General features: G+C 38.3%; 1 protein-coding gene across 2 annotated transcripts; it reads left to right on the top strand.

Moving 5' to 3' along the window:
• The first annotated feature begins 2,835 nt into the window (after positions 1 to 2,835).
• On the top strand, positions 2,836 to 22,475 carry LOC133798645 (phosphatidylinositol 4-kinase alpha 1). Of its 2 annotated transcripts, none has more exons than XM_062237076.1 (26): positions 2,836 to 4,093; positions 4,237 to 4,578; positions 4,677 to 4,838; positions 5,129 to 5,299; positions 5,465 to 5,623; positions 5,723 to 5,850; positions 6,169 to 6,475; positions 12,833 to 13,001; positions 13,239 to 13,456; positions 13,735 to 13,893; positions 13,982 to 14,164; positions 14,682 to 15,215; positions 15,304 to 15,663; positions 16,319 to 16,533; positions 17,232 to 17,415; positions 17,606 to 17,742; positions 17,857 to 18,010; positions 18,387 to 18,653; positions 18,811 to 18,888; positions 18,988 to 19,035; positions 19,438 to 19,610; positions 19,699 to 19,894; positions 20,626 to 20,766; positions 21,137 to 21,345; positions 21,674 to 21,835; positions 21,954 to 22,475. In XM_062237076.1, exons 1-26 carry the CDS (start codon positions 3,080 to 3,082, stop codon positions 22,210 to 22,212), a joined length of 6,129 nt encoding a protein of 2,042 aa, XP_062093060.1. In that variant the 5' UTR covers positions 2,836 to 3,079; the 3' UTR covers positions 22,213 to 22,475. The 2 variants fall into 2 exon arrangements, with proteins under 2 accessions (XP_062093060.1, XP_062093052.1); XM_062237068.1 differs by having other exon boundaries at positions 4,671 to 4,838.
• The last annotated feature ends 516 nt before the right edge of the window (positions 22,476 to 22,991 follow it).

Raw genomic sequence — 22,991 nt, 5'->3', positions numbered from 1 at the left:
TCTACAGAATAATGTTATGTCTTATTTTAAATGTTTCACAACTTATCAGTGGGACTTGAATTATATTTTTAATGTTGCATGAGAACTTTTATTTTATTTTATTTTAAAACTATTGGTCCCAACTGGCATGTTTTAGCAAGGCCCCACTGGGATTTTCATATAATAAGTTGTTTTATTCTTTAAGTTTATAAACATGTAAATGTTTTACAAAGTATTAGTTTAAGGGCGTTTTACATATCGACAAATGAGTGCCTATGTCATGGCGACAAAATCATTTGGGAGGACAAGTGAGTCGGAATCAGAATCATTCTCCGTCGTGTCTCTACGAAGATCTTGTACAAATGTCAAGATCTTATTGACAATATCCATGATGACCACCTAGTTCTGTAGGACGGTATTCTGACGACTCTTGACTCGCTCCAGCTTCTCCAACACCTCCTATAAATCAGGTTGATCAGGACTGGGGTGTACTGATGAGGCCGGGGTCGAGGGTGTGGGGCCAATGGGGACTAGGGTATCCTCATCATCAGGGCCAACATTAACAAAAATATTGGCTGCATTCGCAACCTAAGCAGCTATCTCCGCCACCTTCTCAAATCAGTGGGAGTTTCATCCTTTTCTTCTTGGCCCAACCCACGATACAAGGGAGCATCGCCCTCAGTTAGAGCGCTATAATAATCTATCTCCGAAGGCTGGGGCTTCAACATGGACAACACAACCAACTGCATCAAACACAAAGTATTAAGTTAGTTTGAAACCACCAAAGAATAATGTATTTTGACATAATATAAAAGAACTTACACTCGTCTTCTTGAACATCGGTGCAAGGTCGGCCTTCAAAATAAGACGCTCCTTATTGCTCGACCAATTGAGCATCTCGAAAACCGGTTTCCATGATTAATACCATACTCACGTGCAAAATGCTGGATGGCCTCGTATGCCCAATACTGCAATGCAGGGACATAACCATACAGATTGTATTTTGCTTCTTTCTGTTTCCCCTTAACTTCCTTCTTCTTCTCATAGTTCCTCTTCTGATGATGCATGTCTTTTTGACATGCACCCATAAGCTTGTTAAAAGACACCTTCCCCCATGGGTAAGTAAAAAAGTACTTAGTGTCCTCTACCATCTTCAGTGAATCTATCCAAACATTTAACTTGCTCTCTCGTGCAAGTAAAACCCCCTCAACAAAGAACACATAGGCCTAACATGTAGGCATCTTCAACTACAGTGCAATTTTTTAAAGCAGCCTCCAAATACATTATCTTCACTATTTCTTCATCTTTAAAGTACTCCTTGATTAAGCGGTCACCAGTCAGGTGATTCTTGAAATCAGTCTCAAATGGCCCAGTTCAACCCTATAACCAGAGCAAACTCGCCTCTATCAAATCTACAGGGTCTAGATCCCAAATGGAAATGCAAATCATCCTCTTTGTTGCACTGGATCTTGCGCAACATTAATTGATGTATGAGAGATGCAGAGAAGTCCAACTTCTCAGCCATGAAACACTATTTGAAAGGGGATTCATTCACCCTTTCTATCAACCCAAACTCCTCAAACTTGTCATTGATTGTTTTAAAGTAACCATTACCCCTGTATGTGACTCGACCGGGAAAGTGATCTGCAAGGGAAAAAGAAACTTCAGCATCTACAAAAAAATATATAATACAGTTAAACAGAATTACATGAAAAATCCATCAATAAACATAAATGCAACCATCGAACCCCTATCGAGTACCTATTGAACCGGAAAACTGGACATTTCCATAAAAAATACCCCATCGAACTAGCCCACAATATGCATCGAACCACTATCGAGCTTGCATCGAACCACTAGATGCCCAACCCTATCAAACCCAGACAACACCCCATCAAAGACCCATCGAGTATGCATCAAACCCCCTAAATGCCTACCAAATCGAGCTAGTATCGAGCATGCATTGAACCCTACATACCATGCAACTGTAACCCTTAAGGCCCACCCTAAGAATCACCATCGAACCCCTAAATTCCTACCCCATCGAATCCAAATCAAACATACATCGAACCCCATCGACCATGCATCTGGAAACTCTTAATGCCACCCCATCGAACCAATATCAAGCATGCACCTAGATCCCTTAAATGCTAAACCAAGTCTCCCATCGAACCATCATCGAACCCCTATTGAGAAACCTCATGAAACCTAGAAAAGTGGCCAGCAATTCATTATACGATTCCCACTACATTCCATACAAAAATCCCAACTACAAACAACAATCCATACACAAAACCAAAAAAAAAAAAAAAAAACACAAACAATTCTATACTTTAACACTAACAAATCAAATAAAAAATATGTCAAGAACTTACCTTTGTACACTTGAATCCCATGGGTTTTGGTCGAGGTCGACGGAGATGAGAAATGCGAGACGGAGAGATAAAGATGAGAGACGGGGGTTTGACGAAGATGCAACCATTTGGATTTTATGGCACGGGGGTTCGACGGAGATGCAACCCTTTGGTTTTTATGGTACAGGGGTTTGACGAAGATCTTGAAGGGAGGTCGACGGAGGCACGGTGGTTCGACGACGACGAGACGAGCTGGGTTCGATGGGTTTCGGGCGGGGGAGAGCTGAACCGAGAGAGTGAGAGTGATAAAGTGGAGAGAGAGGAGAATCAAAAGTGGGAGAAATTTTTGTGGCAGTGGTACTTTGAGTAATGTCAAAATTTTAGGCATTAATTGAAATTATTTTTCTTTTTTCGAAAAATTAATTTGCACATAATTTTTATTATACTAGCGCTAATTCAAACTTTTATTATACTAAAGAAAACAAACTACAGAAGAAGAAAAATAAGGGAACAATGGCAGAAAACTGAAATAAAAGCGACCCTTGTTTCTCTCTGCTTTTGCCAAAGATGAAAAACGACGACAGCGGGAACCAAAGAAGCAACGTTCCCATTCGCTTGCTTCGTCCTTGTACGGCAATGGGCCCTTCTGATGGAGCTCCCGAGGCGTAATTCTTTGGAGAATTCTCAGAGTTAGGGACTGCCAGTTATTCTCATTCTTTCTTCCATTGTTTTGTTCTTAGGTCTCCATGGAAGCTTTGATCGAGCTTTGCGACCTGATTGCGCAGAACCCAACCCAATTATCTGAGAAGCTGTCTTGGATTTGTAGCCGATGCCCCTCACCCGAGGCTCTCGTCGCCGGATCTCCTAAGGTTTCACGCCCTCAGCTCAATGCCGTCCTTGCCGTGGCTCGGTTCCTCTCAAAGTGCCCAGATTCCGCCGATCTCCGTCCTAAAGCAGTGGTCTTCGAGTTCTTGCGTTCTATTCCGGCTTCATTCAATCAGTCGTTTTGGCCGCAAGCGTTCGGCACTGATGCGATCGCTTCGTTCTTTGCTGATTTTTTGGGATATGTGTCGAAAGCCGCCGAATTGTCGCCGGATTTCACAGCTGAGATAGCCGGGTTTTCAGGCGAGGTTGTGGTTTCGGCCATCAGTAATGGAGGAGGAGATTTGGGCATTTCTAGGGCTTTTCTGATGGCGCTGTCCCAGAGCTTCCCTCCAATTTCGGCTTCCGACGCGGAAAAATTGATTAACCTTCTTCTTGATCAGCTGGCGGTGTCTGGTCCTCTGGTTCAGTCTCCGGCCACTCCGAGGGGACAAATTCGAGCAAACTCTGAGACTTCTTCGTCACAAAGCTCACCTTTGAGTGTGAACCATTACCAACCCAATGAGAGTTCAAGCCCAGGAAATGAAACGAGCCAAATTTCATGTTCGTCTGGCAGTGCAGCTTCCCGGCTCGCAGATGATGCCACTAGTGCCTCGTCAAGGGGTTCGATGGCGGTAAATGGGGGTGGCATTTTGTGGAAGAGTGGTATTGACCAAATGAGTGGGAATTTTGGGTTCAATGATGGAGGTGGAGCTTCGTTGCTTAGGCAGCAGGTTTCTTCCTTTGAGGAAGAGCCTGTGGAGAGTTTGGAGAAGCAAGAGATTGCTTTCAAATTGATTGCGCACATTTTAGATAAAGTCCGCATTGACGCTGGGCTATTGGAGCACGTTAGGTTAATAGCAAAGAGGCAGCTTCAATCGATGACAGTTTTTTTTAAGGTAATCTCTTTTATATTTATTACTTCGAATATGTAGTTATTGCAATGAAATGCATGTTACTTAGAGGGTATAATATGAGAAACTTTGAAGACAAGGAAATATTAAAATGAGATGACCCAGATAATTGGTAATGTGTTGGACAGATAAGGAAGCGAGATTGGAATGAACACGGTTCACTTCTGAAGGCTAGAATCAATACAAAACTGTTAGTTTATAAAGCTGCTGCTACATTGACTCTTAGGAGCCTTGCTTGCTTTGATTCTGATGGGAAACTGGCTAAGAAGTTGGCACATGAGACTCTTGCCTTGTTTATGGATGCTGCCGAAGCGTGTTTACTTTCAGTATGGCGTAAGTTGAGAATCTGTGAAGAACTCTTTGGTTCCTTGCTTGCTGGGCTTTCACAAATTGCAGTAACTCGAGGTGGACAATCACTTCGGATTTTGCTCATTCGGCTCAAGCCTGTTGTACTAACTGTATGTGCTCAGGTAAAACAGTTTAGATGTAGATTACTCTAGCTACAAGATATAACGTGATGAAGAAAAATATCCATTTACCTTTTCCCTCGTCAATGTAATAGCAACAGGCTGATACTTGGGCAACCAACCAGGGAGCAATGTTTGAGAGCGTCATGAAGACAAGCTGTGAAATTATTGAATCTTGCTGGAGCAAGGAGCGAGCTCCTGTAGATACATTCATTATGGGTTTGGCTGCAAGTATTCGTGAACGAAATGACTATGATGAACAGGTTGGTTTATTACTTTTGATAAATATATATATATTTATATACTTGTGGACTTGCGCTTGATTATGTGACCAACTACTTGGTAATTATATGGATTTACGTATTATTACTTGTCCAATTTCTGATTATTTACGTCTCCAAAGTTTGAATTTTACTCTAGTTGCAAAACACCATATAAATGACAGATCTACCTAGGCATCAGACACATTGTGAGCTAAATTTGAATTTTTCTCAATTAAGAAGAGTAAATTCATTGTTATTGATGATCTCATTTTATATTGTTTCTATTTCAGGTTGAGAAAGACAAACTAGCTGTACCAATTGTGCAGCTTAATGTTATCCGTCTGCTAGCAGATTTAAATGTTGCTGTTAACAAGTCTGAAGTAGTGGACATGATTTTACCTTTATTTATTGAGAGCCTGGAAGAGGGTGATGCTTCGGCTCCTAGTTTATTGCGACTCCGAGTATGGAACCTCTGTCTTTAAAGCATGTATTTTATGTTATTTCTTTGACCTTTCTTCGATCTTATATGGTTTATTTAAGGTTACTTGGATTGTAAATCAAAATTGCTAATTGCTTCATTAAATTTGATGACAGTTTCTAAAATCTGTTTTTATAATTTTATGCAGCTTCTTGATGCTGTATCACGCATGGCAAGTTTAGGTTTTGAAAAGTCCTATCGTGAGACGGTAGTTTTGATGACAAGAAGTTACTTGCATAAACTTTCAAGTGTAGGATCTGCTGAAAGTAAAACAGTGGCGCCCGAAGCTACAACAGAGCGTGTTGAGGTCAGTGTTTCATCAGAAAAATGAACCACCATGATACATATAAGTTACTTGGTGAAATATATTGTCCAATGGATGCTCACTGGTTCAATCACATTCTAGACTCTTCCTGCAGGGTTCCTTCTCATTGCTAGTGGACTCAAGAATACTAAGTTGCGTTCAGATTATCGTCATCGTTTGCTATCTTTGTGCTCTGATGTTGGCCTGGCTGCTGAATCAAAAAGTGGAAGGTAGAACTCTTAGAAAATAATTATGTTGCTGTGCTTGTCTTTCTAGTTTTGACTTTACAAAGTGTGCAGTGTTTTGCAAGGCTTCAACGGTGTAGATTCATGTAGTTATTTTATCCTATATACTTTCACATTGTATATCTAGTTTCTTTGTGTAGATTCATGTAGTTATTTTATCCTATGTACTTTCACATTGTATATCTAGTTTCTTTGTGTAGATTCATGTAGTTATTTTATACTATATACTTTCACATTGTATATCTAGTTTCTTTCTTACATTTGTTTTATTCTCTTTCTTAAAAATATATTCCAATATTGCAGAAGTGGAGCAGATTTCCTCGGGCCTCTACTTCCTGCTGTTGCTGAAATATGTTCTGATTTTGATCCGACCTTAGATGTGGAACCTTCACTTTTGAAGTTATTCCGCAACCTGTGGTTCTATGTTGCTTTGTTTGGTTTAGCACCACCCATACAAAAAACACAGCCACCAATAAAGTCAGTATCCACAACATTGAACAGTGTGGGTAGCATGGGTACAATTGCTCTTCAAGCTGTTGGGGGTCCATACATGTGGAATACACAATGGTCTTCTGCTGTCCAGCGAATAGCTCAAGGGACTCCTCCACTTGTAAGTTTGTAATGGGTATCTTGGAGTATTCACTTTAAATGATCATCTCTTGCATTGGATTTTTTTTTAACTAAAAATAAGTTAATTGGTGGTGTGTTTTCTTCAGATTAGTGAATAGCATGTTATTGGCTAATGTTCATTAATAAAAAAAGACTGATATCAGTGAAAAATTATTTTGGGGGCATGGAAGGCATGAACTGTTAGACATCCATGTCCATCCTAGGAGTTTATATCATCTTTGGTAGTAGCCAGTAGGTTTTGGGAAGGACACCAAACTATAGTATGTTTAATTTTGCAAAAGATTTTTTTTTTTGTTTTAAAAAAATAAAACTCAAGCAATACCATTTTTTTTGCCAAACCATGTAGAACCAAAAAATTATACAATGTTGGTCTCTCATGTTAGAATTATGAGTATGAGTTAAGAGGACTGATTTGTTGCAAAATCGCAGTTGGTACTAAAACCCTAGTTTCTATGGGTGTGATAGAGTCTTCTTAGTTGAGAAGTAGACTATCTATTCTTGAACACAAATGTATGAAATCCCTCACAGAAAACCTCTTTATTGATGATGAGAAATTACAAACAAACTAGTATCTCCAAACACAGCCTTTCGAGAGGATTGTTCTCTCTCCCTAGAGCCTATTCTCTTCTAATTTCCTCCACCCCTTTACAAATGACTCTCAACCCATACTTATAGGAACTGACCAGGCTAAAGAATCTGCCAGCTAGGATCTAAAAAAGAATTAATACAACTCAGCCCTTTACATTATAAAATACAGCTGGATAAAAATAAAATAAATAAATTGAAATGATACTAATACATTGAAACTAAAATATAGCTAAAATATAGATTAGTCCTAGGCTTATGTGTCACGTGGCCTCCTAGTGTAAACTAACTTAACTGGAGGCTTATCAATACCCCCCTCCCAAAATCCTTCACCTTGTCCTCAAGGTGAAAAGTTGGAAATTGGTCTTGAATAGTGAGGAAGGGCTCCCAAGTTGCTTCGAAGTCGTGTAGGTTCCTCCATTTGATGTGGACCTCGTAAGGGACAGATGCAGCGGCAGTGGGAAAGCGAATGTCTAAGATAGCCTCGGGTTCCACTTGAAGCTCCAACTCAGCAGTCAACTGTGGTGGTATAGTGGGTGTGGCTGATGAGGTCCCAATGGCATGATGGAGCTGGGAAATGTGAAAGACCGGATGAATGCGGGCCTGGTCTGGTAATTGTAGCTTGTAGGCGACTGAACCAATTCTTTGTATGATAGGAAAAGGGCCATAGTAACGGGCGGACAACTTCTCATTGGAGCGTTTGGCAAGGGACCTCTGGCGGTATGGATGGAGTTTGAGGTAAACATGGTCTCCCACAGTGAACTCGTCTGGCCTCCTCTTCAAATCAGCTTGCATTTTCATTCTATGCTAGGCGCAGAGATGTATTCTGAGGTCATCTAAAATGTCCTCTCAGCCTTGAATTAGTTCATCGACAGCCGAAACTACGACAGTACCCCTTCTATAAGGTATGAGCGGTGGGGGGTCTCTCCCATAAAGAGATCGAAATGGGGTACATTTGAGTGAAGTATGGTAGGAGGTATTGTAGGAGTACTCAGCCCAAGCAAGCCATTTTGACCACTGTTTTGGTTGTTGGTAAGAAAAGCATCTCAAGTATGTCTCAAGACGACAATTTAAAATCTCCGATTGGCCATCGGTTTGTGGATGATAGGTTGTGCTTTTCTTTAAAGTTGTACCTTGTAGCTTAAAAGAGGTGACTCCAAATTAAGCTAAGGATAATTCGGCCTCTATCAGACACAATGGATTGAGGATGACTGTGCAACTGGACCACTTCACGTGTAAATACTTCCGCGATTGTAGGGGCAGTAAGCGGGTACTTCAGCTTGATAAAGTGGGCATATTTGGATAGACGGTCCACTATAACAAATATAGTATTCCACCCTTCTGACTTGGGTAGGCCTTCGATGAAATCCATTGTCACTTCGTCCCAAACTTGTGCTGGAAGGGATAAAGGCTGAAGGAGTCCTGCTAGGGAAGTCGTGAGGAGTTTATTCTGTTGACATACTGAGCATTGCTGGACAAACTTGTGGACATCCTGTAGTAATCCTTCCCAAAATAATTCGGCAGCCACTCTCTTATATGTCTTTAGCTCTCCGGAATGGCCACGAATGGTGTAGTGTGAAATTCTCCCAGAATTTGTGGAACTGAGGGTTTCTTAGGTATGACAAGACAGTTCTTATAGTAGAGAATGTCGTTGTAAAGCTGGAAATGGTGGTGGATCTTGCTGTTGCTTTTCAAATCCTCTTGTATTTGCCGCAAAACTGGATCAACGGCTATTTGTTGGACCAATTCAGGCCATAATTGCCTTTCCAGAGTTACTAAAGAGTCTAAAGTTGTCTCCACTTGCCTTGACAAAGCATCAACCACTTTATTATGCAATTCTGGTTTGTACTCAATTTCAAAATCTATTCCCATCAATTTTGACACCCATTTCTGATATTCTGAGCCAATTACTTGCTGCCACAAATTTGCTTCCCAGCGAGTAAGGCCGCCACTTAGCTATTGCATATGCGATAACCATCAATTCCTTTTCATAAATTGATTTTTTTCTGGCTTGAACCCACAAAACCTGACTGAAATAAGTAATTGGGCGTTGATTTTGAAGAAGTACAACCCCTAATCCGTGTCCTGAAGCGTCTGTTTCAATGACAAAAGGCTGACAAAAATTTGTAAGTGCTAGCACGGGTACAGTCGTCATAGCTTCTTGTAGCTTGCGGAGGGCTTGTTCGGGTTCAAGTCTCCATTGGAAGTTATCTTTCTTCAAATGATCAGTTAGAGGTTGTGCTATTTGGGCATAATTAGCCACAAACTTTCGATAATATCCCGTGAGACCCAAGAATCCACGTAGACCCTCAAGTGTTGTAGGAATCGGCAATTCTAGCATAGCTGAAATTTTTTGGGGATCGGCTGCCACGCCTTGCTGAGATATGATGTGCCCGAAATATTCCACTTGCCACTGCCCAAATGTACATTTTTTTGGTTTGCATATAGTCTATGCTTGCGAAGGAGTTCAAAAACTTGAGTCAAATGATACTGGTGGAGTTCCAAAGTCTTGCTGTAAACTAGTATGTCGTCGAAGAAGACAAGCACAAATTGACGTAGAAAAGGTCGGAATACGTCGTTCGTTAAAGATTGGAATGTGGCGGGTGCATTGGTCAACTCGAACGGCATCACGAGGAATTCTTAGTGGCCATCATGTGTTCGAAATGCTGTTTTGTGCACATCATCTTGTCGAACTCGGATTTGGTGATATCTTAATTTAAGATCAAGTTTAGAAAAAATTAAAGCACCAATGAGTTCATCTAATAACTCATCAATAATAGATATTGGAAACTTATCTGGAATTGTAACTTTATTAAGAGCGCGATAATCGACATCGAATCTCCATGAACCATCTTTTTTTTGACAAGCAAGACTGGGTTGGAAAATGGACTGGTACTTGGCTGGATTATTCCCACAGTAAGCATCTCTGAAATTAGTTTCTCAATCTTTGATTTTTGAGAGTAAGCATAGCGATATGGTCTCACGCTTATGGGTGTTGTTCCCGGTTGTAGATTAATTGCGTGCTCATGGGAACGATTTGGGGGAAGTCCTACAGGGATATAAAAAAATTCAGCAAGGATTTTAGTAAAAAATTATGGTACCTGGGGTCCTGTTCTGTTGTTGTCTTGACGAATGTAGTTGAATTCGAGAATGATGCCTTGTTTCTCCATTTGAAGGGTCTTAGCCATGGTTTTCAGGGATACCAAAGATCTATCCAGCGATGGGTCTCCTTTAACGACTAGAGTGCGTTTGCCTAGCTGGAACTCCATTGTCTGTAGTCTCCAATCAACCCGAGTCATGCCCAGCGTTGCCAGCCACTGTAGGCCCATAATGATGTCCGCACTTCCTAGAGGCAGAGGCAAAAAATCATCTTTTACTTCCACACCTTGGAAGTAAATTTGCAGGTTCTTACATATGCCTTCACACTTCATGGAACCGCCATTTCCCAATGTAACTCCATAAGCTTTTGTTTCAGTAATTGGAAGCTGTAATTGAGTGACCAAGGTCTTAGAAATAAAATTATGAGTGGCTCCTGAATCAAGGAGGATTATTACTTCTTTGGAGCCGAGGGTCCCCTTTATTTTCATGGTGGTATTGGTGGATAGTCCAGCCACGAACTGGTAGGAAAAAACCACGTTTTCTTGCACTTCTGTGGAGTCTAACACTTGATCTTCCTTCCTGTCTTCATCAAATTCTTGGTCAGAAATGTTGTCATCTATTTCTTCAGGTACCATCAGTACTTGCAGCTCCTGTTTTTTGTAGCGATGGCCTGGGGACCACTTGTCATCACATCTAAAACACAACCCTTTTTGCTTTTTAGTTGGATTTCTGACTCTGTTAGTTGGCGAACAGCAGTGGTTGCTATGCTGGGTGAAGGTTTAATGGGCTTCATGGAAGTGTCGTTGAAAGCTGATTTGTTGGTGTTGTATCGTTGCCTTGCCACCCTGTTCTTGTCCTTGATATCTTGAACGATTTCCATGGCCTCATCAACATTCCTTGGCCACAAGATCCGCATCTCAGCCCATAGAGATGGGGTTAATCCATTTAAGAAAGTGCTCAATTGTGCAGCTGGTTCAACCGTTCCCAAGGGTGCCAGGAGCCTAATGAACTTTTTATATTCTGGAACTGAACCTTCGTGTTTGATAGTCAAAAATTGGTCGTACAGGGACCCTTCTTGTTGATCTCAGAAATGTCAAAGCAGCGGCCTTTTCAATTCCTCCCAGCTGTGAATGACCCTTTTGTTGCTGTCGTATTGATACCATAACAAAGCATCGCCAGAAAATGAAATGAAGGCCGCCTCAACCTTCTCTTCTTCGTCATATTCATGGCAAACGAAAATTCTTTCAGCCTGCATTATCCAACCATCGGGATTCTCACCATCAAAGGATGGCATCTTCAACCTTTTGAGTCGATTCTCATGGCGACATCGAGTTTCATGCTATCCACGGTCGAAGAAGCTGCCACCTGAATTTCGACTACCCCTAAACACATTTGTGGGAGATGCACTAGTAGACTAGCGCCTGATTCTTGAAGGTGGTTCTCTCTGTTGGGGGTCACCTTGTGCTGCTGATTCTTTGTGCTGACCCTTCTCCTGGCTGCCAATAGCGCCATTGCCATCTTCCTTTGACTCTTGATGATTCTTTGACCTTTTTTGGATTTCCAAAAATGTTTTGAACTGTTGCTGCAGAGATTCTTGAAACTCATGTTGAGATTGTTGAAGGGTTTCTTGTAACTGCTGCTGAATTCAGCTCGCCATGCTCTCCATGGAATTCTTGATGTCTGAAACTTCTGTCTTCAAGGTCTCCGTTTCTTGCTCGAACTCTACAGTGGAGTCGCTCCTTTCCCCAGTTTTCTTAGGGCCCATGTCTGCAGTCACCGCACCAATTTGATAGAATCTTCTTAGTTGAGAAGTAGACTATCTATTCTTGAACACAAATGTATGAAATCTCTCCCAGAAAACCTCTTTATTGATGATGAAAAATTACGAACAAACTAGTATCTCCAAACATAGCCTTTTGAGAGGGCTGCTCTCTCCCTAGAGCCTATTCTCTTCTAATTTCCTCCACCCCTTTACAAATGAATCTCAACCCCTACTTATAGGAACTGATCAGACTAAAGAAACTGCCAGCTAGGATCCTATTCTCTTCTAATTTCCTCCACCCCTTTACAAATGAATCTCAACCCCTACGTTATAGGAACTGATCAGACTAAAGAAACTGCCAGCTAGGATCTAAAAAAGAATTAATACAACTCAGCCCCTGTACGTTATAAAATGCAGCCGGATAAAAATAAAATAAACAAATTGAAATAATACTAATACATTGAAACTAAAATATAGCTAAAATATATAGTCCTGGGCTTATGTGTCACGTGGCCTCCTAGTGTAAACTAACTTAACCGGAGGCTTATCTGGGTGCAAGTAGAGTTTATTCTAGAGAACTTTGACAGTAGCAGGGAGATCAAACTTGATTAAAATATTTGGACTGAAGACTCAGCTTATTACATCTAAATCCTGATGATTGGCTACACCTAATGGCTTTGTGCGTTCATTGTGTTCACTGTTCCTTAATCTCCTCTATATCAGTTCCTGTCATTCAAAGTAATCTAATCAATAATCATTTTTTTTACATGCGCTGTAACTTTTGGATTACCATGTTGAACTCAGGCTCATTTCTTTAGCCCATAAGCCTAGAAAGATGTGTTTTTATGTCTGTCTTGGGAATATTTTGAGGCTTTTGTTGCATTTTCTTAGGTTGTTAGTTCTGTGAAATGGCTTGAGGATGAGTTGGAACTCAACGCTCTTCACAACCCTGGGAGCCGTCGAGGAAGTGGCAATGAGAAAGCTGCTCTTGCCCAAAGAACTGCTCTCTCTGCTGCTCTTGGAGGGCGCATTGATGTTGGATCAATGAGCACAATTTCAGGTTATTTATTTTCTTCTTGGTGAATTTTATGATTGTCTGAGAGTGATGTACTTATTAATTGGTTTTAGTTGGAACAAAATGTTGTTTCACTCTCCCCTCCTCCCTTTTGGGTGCTGCTTTATTAATTATTTACAACGATTCATCATCTGCACTGATTTTTTTTATTAAGGTAGAATTTCTCTTCAATCTTCAATATTCTCATTTACTGTTTCAAATGGTACTTTTCAATGGTTGCAGGAGTAAAGTCAACCTATCTTCTTGCAGTAGCATTTTTGGAGATTATTCGCTTTGGCAGTAATGGTGGCATCCTTAATGGCAAAACTAGTTTAACTGCTTCTAGAAGTGCGTTCAGTTGTGTATTCGAGTATTTAAAAACACCGAACCTTATGCCAGCTGTTTTTCAATGCTTAATGGCAATTGTCCATCGAGCTTTTGAAACAGCAGTATTATGGCTGGTATGTATTTCTTGTGAGAAAACATCTGAGCTTAGTTCTTTTCGGTTGCTCCTTTTCCCAGCAGTAACTGTTTCTTTTTCTGAGGGATGTTACATGGAGTCAGTTTACATTCTCAAAAGATAGCTAAAGTGATTTCTTCTCTATTGGGTGCATATATATTATTTATTGTAGCTGGTTGCTTTACCCTTTTTAATGCAAACCAACAGATTTCTTATTATTTAGAAGAGTTGCTATGTCTATGCATTGCCAATGTTGCCATTGCTTTCATTTGGTTTCAGGAGGATAGGATATCGGAAACAGGAAAGGAAGCTGAGATTAGAGAATCAACTCTTTCTGTACATGCCTGTTTTCTTATTAAAAGTATGTCCCAGAGGGAGGAACATATTCGTGATGTTGCTGTGAACTCGTTAACGCAAATTAGAGATAGATTTCCACAGGTAAATTATGCCAGCAATAAGTTCTCATTCATTTAGTGTGCAATTTCACTTGCCTATGTTAGTCTTAAAAAATTCAACTTTTATGCAGATTCTATGGAACTCTTCTTGTTTTGATTCCCTGCTGTTCTCAATGCATAATGATTCTCCTTTTGCTGTTGTCAATGACCCTACTTGGGTGGTGACAGTTCGTTCTTTGTACCAAAAAGTTGTTCGAGAATGGATCATTAAATCACTTTCCTATGCTCCTTGCACTAGCCAGGGTCTTCTACAGGTTGAAAACTCTGCTCTGAAATAAAGTGTACTTCTCTTTGAGTATATCAAAATATGTGAACTTTTAGTGGTATTCTTTCCCTTGGCTAAATAAATTATTTTCTTCTCATATGCTAAGAAGTCTTGTTTGTTTGACTCTGAATGACAGTTAGGGTTGTTAATTTACAATATGTTGCTCTTTTGCTTAGTCATATTCACGACCCTGATTTTGGATCTTAGCATTTACATTGAAAGTCATAAAATCACATCTATTGGTAGGTTGCAAGCCATCCTCCCCTTTTCTGCTTCCAATCTATGTGCAGTAGGAGTTTTGTGGATGCCCATTTAATGGTCCACGACCTCCTGATACAAGCATGATGGTTTATGTTTCATAAATTCTTTGAGATAAAACATCTTTCATACTACATGTTTTATTTATTTATTTTTATTTTGAGTAGTTTTCACATGTAAAAGTACGTCTTTTTATTCTATAAGCATACTCTTTTGTATGATTTTATTGGTTTAATATCATACTGCAGGACAAGCTTTGTAAAGCTAACACATGGCAAAGAGCACAACATACAACTGATGTGGTTTCTCTTCTATCTGAGATACGTATTGGTACAGCAAAAAGTGAGTGCTGGACTGGCATAAGGACAGCAAATATTCCTGCTGTCATGGCTGCTGCTGCAGCAGCATCAGGAGCAAATTTAAAATTGACAGAAGCTTTTAATTTGGAGGTGCTCAGTACTGGGATAGTCAGTGCAACAGTGAAGTGCAACCATGCTGGAGAAATTGCTGGAATGAGAAGGTTGTTTAACAGCATTGGTGGATTTGATTCTGGTAACACACCAAGTGGTTTTGGGCTTGGTGCTGGCCTCCAGAGACTGATATCTGGAGCATTTCCTCAACAGTCACAGGCTGAGGATAACTCATTTAATGGGATATTGCTGATCAAGTTTGTGCGTTTACTTCAAAAATTTGTTAATATTGCAGAGAAAGGTGGGGAAGTTGACAAGTCACAATTTCGTGAAACTTGTTCCCAGGCAACTGCATTACTTTTATCAAATCTGGTAAATAAAGATGTTCTTTTACCTTTTTGTCTTTCTAATATCTTGGTTGGTATTTGTGTTCCTGAATTTCTAATTTATCCTATTCCAGGGTTCTGATTCAAAACAAAATGTAGAGGGCTGTTCACAACTTCTTCGTCTTCTTTGTTGGTGTCCAGCTTACATCTGTACACAAGATGCAATGGAAACTGGTGTTTTCATTTGGACCTGGTTAGTTTCTGCTGCACCAGAATTGGGTTCCCTTGTCCTTGCTGAACTTGTTGATGCATGGTTGTGGACAATTGATACAAAACGAGGTCTTTTTGCATCTGATGGGAAGTATTCCGGGCCTGCTGCAAAACTAAGACCGCACCTTGCTCCTGGGGAGCCAGAAGGGCCACCTGAAGTTGATCCCGTTGAACAAATAATGGCCCATAGACTATGGCTTGGTTTTTTCATTGACCGCTTTGAGGTTTGAAATTACATATAACTTATATCCCTCTGATCATTTCTTTGCTCAAAATTGATTCTTGGACTGAACACTTGGTAATAGCGGGCAGCTTTGAAAAGATAAATATAATCATGTTTTGTTAAATTGTTATAAATATATATATATTGGTGCTAGTTGTGCTTAATTAAAGTATTTGCACCAATTATGATATTGCTCTATGAAATAGATACATGGTATATTAGATGAGTTCCTTTTTATTATTTGCCTGGAGATAATCCAGGGTGTTGTTCTCATTCTGGTAGGAATATTTATTACCTTATACAAATTTTGATAATGTTCCTTGTCCTGTTGATTGTTATAGCTGATGCCATCCCAATCTATAATTCTTTTGTACCTTGATTACATCTGTCATAAACAATTTTTTTTTTATATCTTTACTACTTCCATAATTGACATGGTATCTTGATTTATAATGTACCTTTCTTTGTGTCATATCTTAATATTTATATTTGTAGTACTTCCACAATTTACATGGTATCTTGATGTATAATTTACTTTTCATTGTGTCATATTTTAATATGAATACTGTGGGTCAATGTTTTGGTGTCTGTATTTTCGCTTTTCTTTTGTGGTTGAATAAGATGATTCACATTATGTTTTTTGTGTGCTTGCTTAGGTAGTTCGGCATAATAGTGTTGAGCAACTTTTGCTTCTTGGTCGAATGTTACAAGGGTCAACAAAGCTCCCATGGAATTTTTCACGTCATCCTGCTGCCACTGGTACTTTTTTCACTGTGATGCTTCTAGGCCTGAAGTTTTGCTCCTGCCAATCCCAGGGAAATCTTCTGAATTTTAAAACAGGGCTTCAATTGCTGGAAGACCGTATCTACAGGTGAGCAATTGGCTTATTCATTCTCAATGCAGACTCATTGACTTGTAATTTAGTCCTTTGCTACATCATGTCCTTGACTTGTATCTAGTGCATCTATTTACAACGATTATTTTTCTCTCTGTAAACCAAAGTTTTGTTCCTTGTTATTTATTTCTCTAATTGGTTTTGTATCTTGCCTTGTTAGAGTTATCTACAGAGCTTGAATGTATGCTCTGATTTGTTGGAGGGTCTCAATATCATGAACTATGATGCAATGTTCATGCAAATAAGATATTGGATAGTCTGTCGACCTTCCCTTCCTTTGGTTCCCTCAGAGGCTCAGGGCTTTTAGGGTGTTGTGCGTAACTTCAACTACACGCTTCATTTGATGTAGCTTTTTCTTGAATCATCAAAATTTCTTGTTCACATTAAATTTCTAGAGATTTTTGTGAAAGTCTAGATAGTGTTGTTGTTGTGTGTGTGTGTGTGTCTCTCTCTCTCTCTGATTGGGTGTTTGCTATGGTATTTTCTTGTCAAAGATTTGAGTTTTGTATTGATTTAATTCATGGTTAGCATGTTAAAAAATAATGTTGGCATGTGCATTTTGGTAAAGTCTGGTACTGTTGCAAATAGGTTTCTATGTATACCTTATCTATTTGAATTTGTGCTTGGCACAATCTTTTGTATGATTTTGACAGTCGTCATTGGGTTTGATACAGGGCCTCGTTGGGCTGGTTTTCTTTTGCGCCTGAATGGTATGATGCCAATAATATGAGTTTTGCCCAGAGTGAGGCTCAATCTGTATCTGTATTTGTGCACTACCTTTCAAATGAGCGAGTAGATGCAAATCAATCTGACTCTAAGGGGCGAGCACGTGAAAATGGGAGCAGTGTGGTTGATGTGGTAATATTATTGATTTTGTAAAATAGAGATGTAGAACATAAATATAATGCTTTGAATTAAATGATATAATGATAGACAATAAGGCCTTTATTATAGAGAGAATGTTTTATTCAGCACTTCAGTTATTCTATTGTTGGGATTGTGCATGATCTGTTAGTAATACAAAATAATAGTACTTACAAAATTGCAGAACGATCAATGTCACCCTGTTTGGGGCCAGATGGAGAACTATGTTGTGGGAAGAGAAAAGAGGAAGCTGTTACTTTTGATGCTATGTCAGCATGAGGCTGATAGGCTTGAAATTTGGGCTCAACCCTCTAATGCAAAGTAAACTTGACAAGGAATCTATTAACTCTGTTGTATTTTATTTTTTTGAAAAAAGAAACTTGCAATTGATTGAGTGTAATAAGTGATAGCTTTTCATTTTTATTTTATTTTCAGAGAAAGTACTTCCTCTCGGTCTAAAATTAGCTCAGATAAATGGATTGAATATGCAAGGACTGCCTTCTCTGTGGATCCTCGTATAGCTATATCCTTGGCATCAAGGTTCCCAACAAACACATTTTTGAAGGCTGAAGTGACTCATTTAGTTCAGGTATGTCTTATGATGGATGGGAATTAAATTGCATTTATTTAAGCTGAGGTGTGATTGAAAACAGCAATCATGAATTACATAATAGGTGTCATGTTGAAATTTATTTTCACACCTTAGTTTAATTCTCAAAGTTGGCATGACAATGCGGATAATAATGGCCAGTGAACTGTGAGGATAGTCCTATAGAATTACTGTCTTGAAAATTAATGTCAACGACTTTCTATCCCAGACCAAAATTATGAACTAGTCTCAAATTTTTTGATGCATATGATATCTAGTAGTCCATGATAAATATGCTAGCTCTATTGACCTTTGCTGATGTTTCATTGGCATCTTATGATACTCCGTAACCCTTAAACTGGATTTTTCCTTGCAGTTGCATATATTGGATATCCGAAGTATTCCTGAAGTATTGCCTTATTTTGTTACCCCGAAGGCAGTAGATGAAAATTCTGTGCTTTTACAACAATTGCCACACTGGGCAGCTTGTTCTATTACACAAGCTCTCGAATTCCTTACTCCTGCATTTAAAGGGCATCCGCGTGTCATGGCATATGTTCTTAGGGTTTTAGAGTCATATCCTCCTGAACGAGTAACATTCTTCATGCCACAGCTAGTTCAGGCACTGCGATACGATGAAGGAGTGAGTTATTGTGAAGATTCCAAGCTTCAGACTATCCTTGTTTTTTTTTCAAAGGCTACTTTAGGAGTTGCAGACTTTCATAATTTGTTACATTTACCGTACATCAATTTTGTTTTCACTATACTAGATTCTGATTCATACAAAAAATACTTTCCAGAGGTTAGTAGAAGGATATTTGCTGAGGGCAGCTCAAAGAAGTGATATATTTGCCCATATATTAATCTGGCATTTACAGGTAATGGTTTATTTAATGCGACAACAATATTATTTGTTTTTTCCCCTCTGGGAAGGAGCTCCAGGTTTTACATATAAATAATAAGATTTTGTATGACAGGGTGAAGAATCAGGACCAGAATCAGGGAAAGAAGCTGGCTCTGGGAAGGTATGTCTGAAACCGTGTATTCATTGTAAAGTGGCAATCTGCTGCCCTTAACAATCAATTTCTTAGCGTACCATTTATACAACTTCAAATTAGTATGATATTTCCCTCTAAAATCGAAAGTGTTAATGATGGTGGCATTAGCATAAGAATATAAGTCTACTTGTTCAGGACCGAGTTCTATCAAAGTATCACAAAACATTGTATTTTCTAATATTTTATTTATTCATGTATCTATGAAACCCTTTTCTTAAACATGTTTTATGCTAGGAAGTTTTTTGCATGATGCTGCATCTTTATTGAACCAAAACTATGTGGCAGCTAGTAGGCCTAGATTTCCCTTGTCTTTTTTTTCCCCTTATCATTATTTATGCACTATAACTTGTGTGTTTACTCTGATTTCAGAATAGTCCCTTCCAAGCCCTGCTACCACTTGTTAGGGAACGTATTATTGATGGTTTCTCCACAAAGGCGCGTGACTTGTTTAAAAGAGAATTTGATTTCTTTGACAAGGTTACATCTATTTCAGGTGTCCTTTTTCCACTTCCCAAAGAAGAACGACGGGCAGGTATTAGGAGGTATGGTTCTTAATCTTTCAATTATTTAGCCATTGATAAATATTTTTCATCCAAAATGTTAAGTTTAGAATGTTACTCACTTGAACAGAGAGTTGGAGAAAATTGAAATGGAAGGAGAAGACCTTTATCTACCAACAGCTCCTAACAAGCTTGTTAGGGGAATTCAGGTTGATAGTGGAATTCCCTTGCAGTCGGCAGCAAAAGTTCCTATTATGATTACGTTTAATGTGATTGATCGGGACGGAGACCATAATGTTGTAAAACCCCAAGCTTGCATTTTCAAGGTGTGCTTATTCCTTTGCATATTCAATTTTTTTCTGGGGGTTATTTGCGGTAAAAATACCAAATGTTTCATAATAGTTGCACTTAAGTACCAAATCTATTCTTTAAACGGCAATAATACCAAATCTTTGCTAATAGTAGCACTTAAGAACCAAATTAATTTTTTTGATGGCAAAAATATCAAATATATACTAATAGTTGTACATAAATACCAATTCAATTTATTTTTTATAGTAATAATACATTAAATAAGTGTAATATTAACAAAGATTTGGTATCAATTCCATAAAAAATTGATTTTTTTATTTGGTACTTAAATGCAACTATTAATAAAGATCTGGTTATTGCTGTCAAAAAAATAAATTTGGTACTTAAGTGCAACTATTACAAAACATTGATATTTTTGCCGAAAATATCCCTTTCTCTTACCTGTGGTTGTTACCATGATTTTAAGATGCTTAAGTGAAATGTGCCAATATATGGAAGTTTTCACTTACTCATGTAGGTATATTTGTGGTTTTAACACTTAATATGCTTTGTGCTATATCACAATTTAAATACAAACTTCATTACATTGGCTCATACTAAGATTTAATACAATTGATACAAACTAATTACCATACATGATATGTCTCTGATTTTGAAGTTATGGTTATTTTCCTCCACATTATGATTTCTCTTTGATTTTAAATATAGAGTTGATTTTTCTTACTGGAGTTTTCGAATTTAAAAGGTTGGGGATGATTGTCGCCAAGATGTCCTTGCTCTTCAAGTGATTGCACTTCTTAGAGATATATTTGAAGCTGTTGGACTAAATCTTTATTTGTTTCCTTATGGTGTACTTCCAACTGGCCCTGGGAGAGGCATAATTGAGGTATGTTTGTATGTTTCCTTGAAGTATTTACTTTGTTAGGTTTTTTCCATGTGCGCTCTTGCAAATGTACCACACGGACTATTCTGCTGCCCATATGTTTTATTGTGAATTTATCATTAGTCAGAATATTATAGACAAGTAGACTACATATGGCCTAATCTCATTTTCCCCTGTAATATTAATGTAGCATCTCATTTTCCCCTGTTATTGGGTGAAATATCATGGCCTAATCTCAATCACATGGGTATCTTTTCCAATCATGAATGTCCAGAGATAAAGCTAGTCTTTCTATTTTAATTTCATTTAGATAAAATGTACTGTGATTGTATTGTTGCAAATGTTTTTTATCACAATCAATTTTACCATGCAGGTGGTGCCTAATACTCGGAGTAGAAGTCAGATGGGTGAAACGACTGATGGTGGTTTGTATGAGATTTTTCAGCAGGACTATGGTCCTGTGAGCTCTCCTAGTTTTGAAGCTGCACGAGAGAACTTCATTATCAGCAGTGCAGGTTATGCAGTTGCCAGCCTTTTACTGCAACCAAAGGATAGGCATAATGGCAATCTTTTATTTGACAAGTATGATCTTCTCAACAATTCTACAATTTCGAAAGTAATTTAGATAACTCATTGACAAAGGGAAAATTTTAATGGGTATATTTATTTATATGTATGTGTCTGTGTCTGTGTGTATAGTTTTGTTTGTTATAACTTTAATTATGTAGGAATATTAAAAGAAAAATTTAATGTATATTTTCTGATTTTAACATGGAGGAATGTTTTTAGGTGAAAGATGAATTGCAAAGTGATAATAAATTTAAATGGTCCTTGAATAGTCTTTGTATTTTCATTGTATACAAGGAATTACAAAAAGTTCAGCACTTACACTGTTATTCCTATGGTGCAGCGTTGGAAGACTTGTTCATATTGATTTTGGTTTTATCTTGGAAACTTCACCCGGTGGAAATATGCGGTTTGAAAGTGCTCATTTTAAGCTTAGCCATGAAATGACTCAACTATTAGATCCCTCAGGGGTCATGAAAAGTGAAACCTGGCACCAGTTTGTGAGGTAGTAGAGTGCTTTGTTTTGTTTCTATCTTAATCTTCTTTTTGTGAATTGAGACTTTTTCTAAAGCAAATCCGTTCATTTTTACCTGAATTCTTTCTTTCTATTCAATGTGCCTCAGTTTGTGCGTCAAAGGATACCTTGCAGCTCGGCGTTATATGGATGGGATTATCAGCACAGTTCAATTAATGCTAGATAGTGGACTGCCTTGCTTTAGCAGGGGTGATCCAATAGGTAATCTTCGCAAGAGATTTCATCCCGAAATGACTGATCGTGAAGCAGCAAATTTCATGATCCACGTCTGCACTGATGCTTACAACAAGTGGACCACTGCTGGGTACGATTTGATACAGTATTTGCAGCAGGGTATTGAGAAGTAGAAAGTGATTTTTGGAACTCGACCTGGGTATGTACATGATCATTATTTGTAAGTTTATAAATATATGATGTTTTTCTTACCTACATATATATAGCTTTGATTTTTCCGGGGGTTTCCATCCTAGTATATTAGGAGGATTGTAAAAACGGCATAGAATTCAATTTGAGTTCTTTGTATTCTAGAGGTGGGGTTCCTTGTGAGGTTTGTAAAATTACATGTAGTTATTATTATTATTATTATTATTTTTCTTTTTCTTTCCTTAAATGTAACGCTTGAGTTAATTGCATTATTCATGGATTAGCGAATTGTCTGTGAATTAAAATGACTACCTCATAAAACTTTTTAATGATAATAAGCATAACTTGTAAATTGTTTACATGTGAATACACAATTAGGCTCTTTCGATGTGGTTGATATTTCGGTTGGTGGAGTGCTAGCTTCAGACACTATTACATACATATGCCTCTATAATTGGGCACGAGTTAAGGCTGATTTATTTTTTTTACTAAACCGAAGAATCATTTTTATACCTGCTTAGCTATTTAGTTTTTTTTTAAGGGGACTTTAGATATATTGAATTAAATAATTAAGATAAAAATATATACTCAAAACATATTAATTATTTTTATATATAACCGATTTAATTTGTACACTTCTCCTTAAATACTCACTAATGCCAGCTTTCTTAAAATAATATAATTAACCAACTTATTATTAATTCATATAACTAATTATTTACTTTATTTGGTTTAATTATTAATAAAGAAACATCATGGTTAT

The sequence above is a fragment of the Humulus lupulus genome, chromosome 1, assembly GCF_963169125.1.
Source record: "Humulus lupulus chromosome 1, drHumLupu1.1, whole genome shotgun sequence".
Lineage (NCBI taxonomy): Eukaryota > Viridiplantae > Streptophyta > Magnoliopsida > Rosales > Cannabaceae > Humulus > Humulus lupulus.
Note: the sequence above shows the minus strand (reverse complement) of the source record. Positions and strands in the feature narration are given on the sequence as shown.

Excerpts from the sequence above, each read along its gene's own strand:
- LOC133798645 (XM_062237068.1), top strand. The coding sequence starts at position 3,080 with ATGGAAGCTTTGATCGAGCTTTGCGACCTGATTGCGCAGAACCCAACC. Across the intron at positions 14,165-14,681 it reads CTAGCCAGGGTCTTCTACAG|GACAAGCTTTGTAAAGCTAA; the intron begins GTTGAAAACTCT and ends ATCATACTGCAG. Across the intron at positions 18,889-18,987 it reads TATTAATCTGGCATTTACAG|GGTGAAGAATCAGGACCAGA; the intron begins GTAATGGTTTAT and ends TTTGTATGACAG.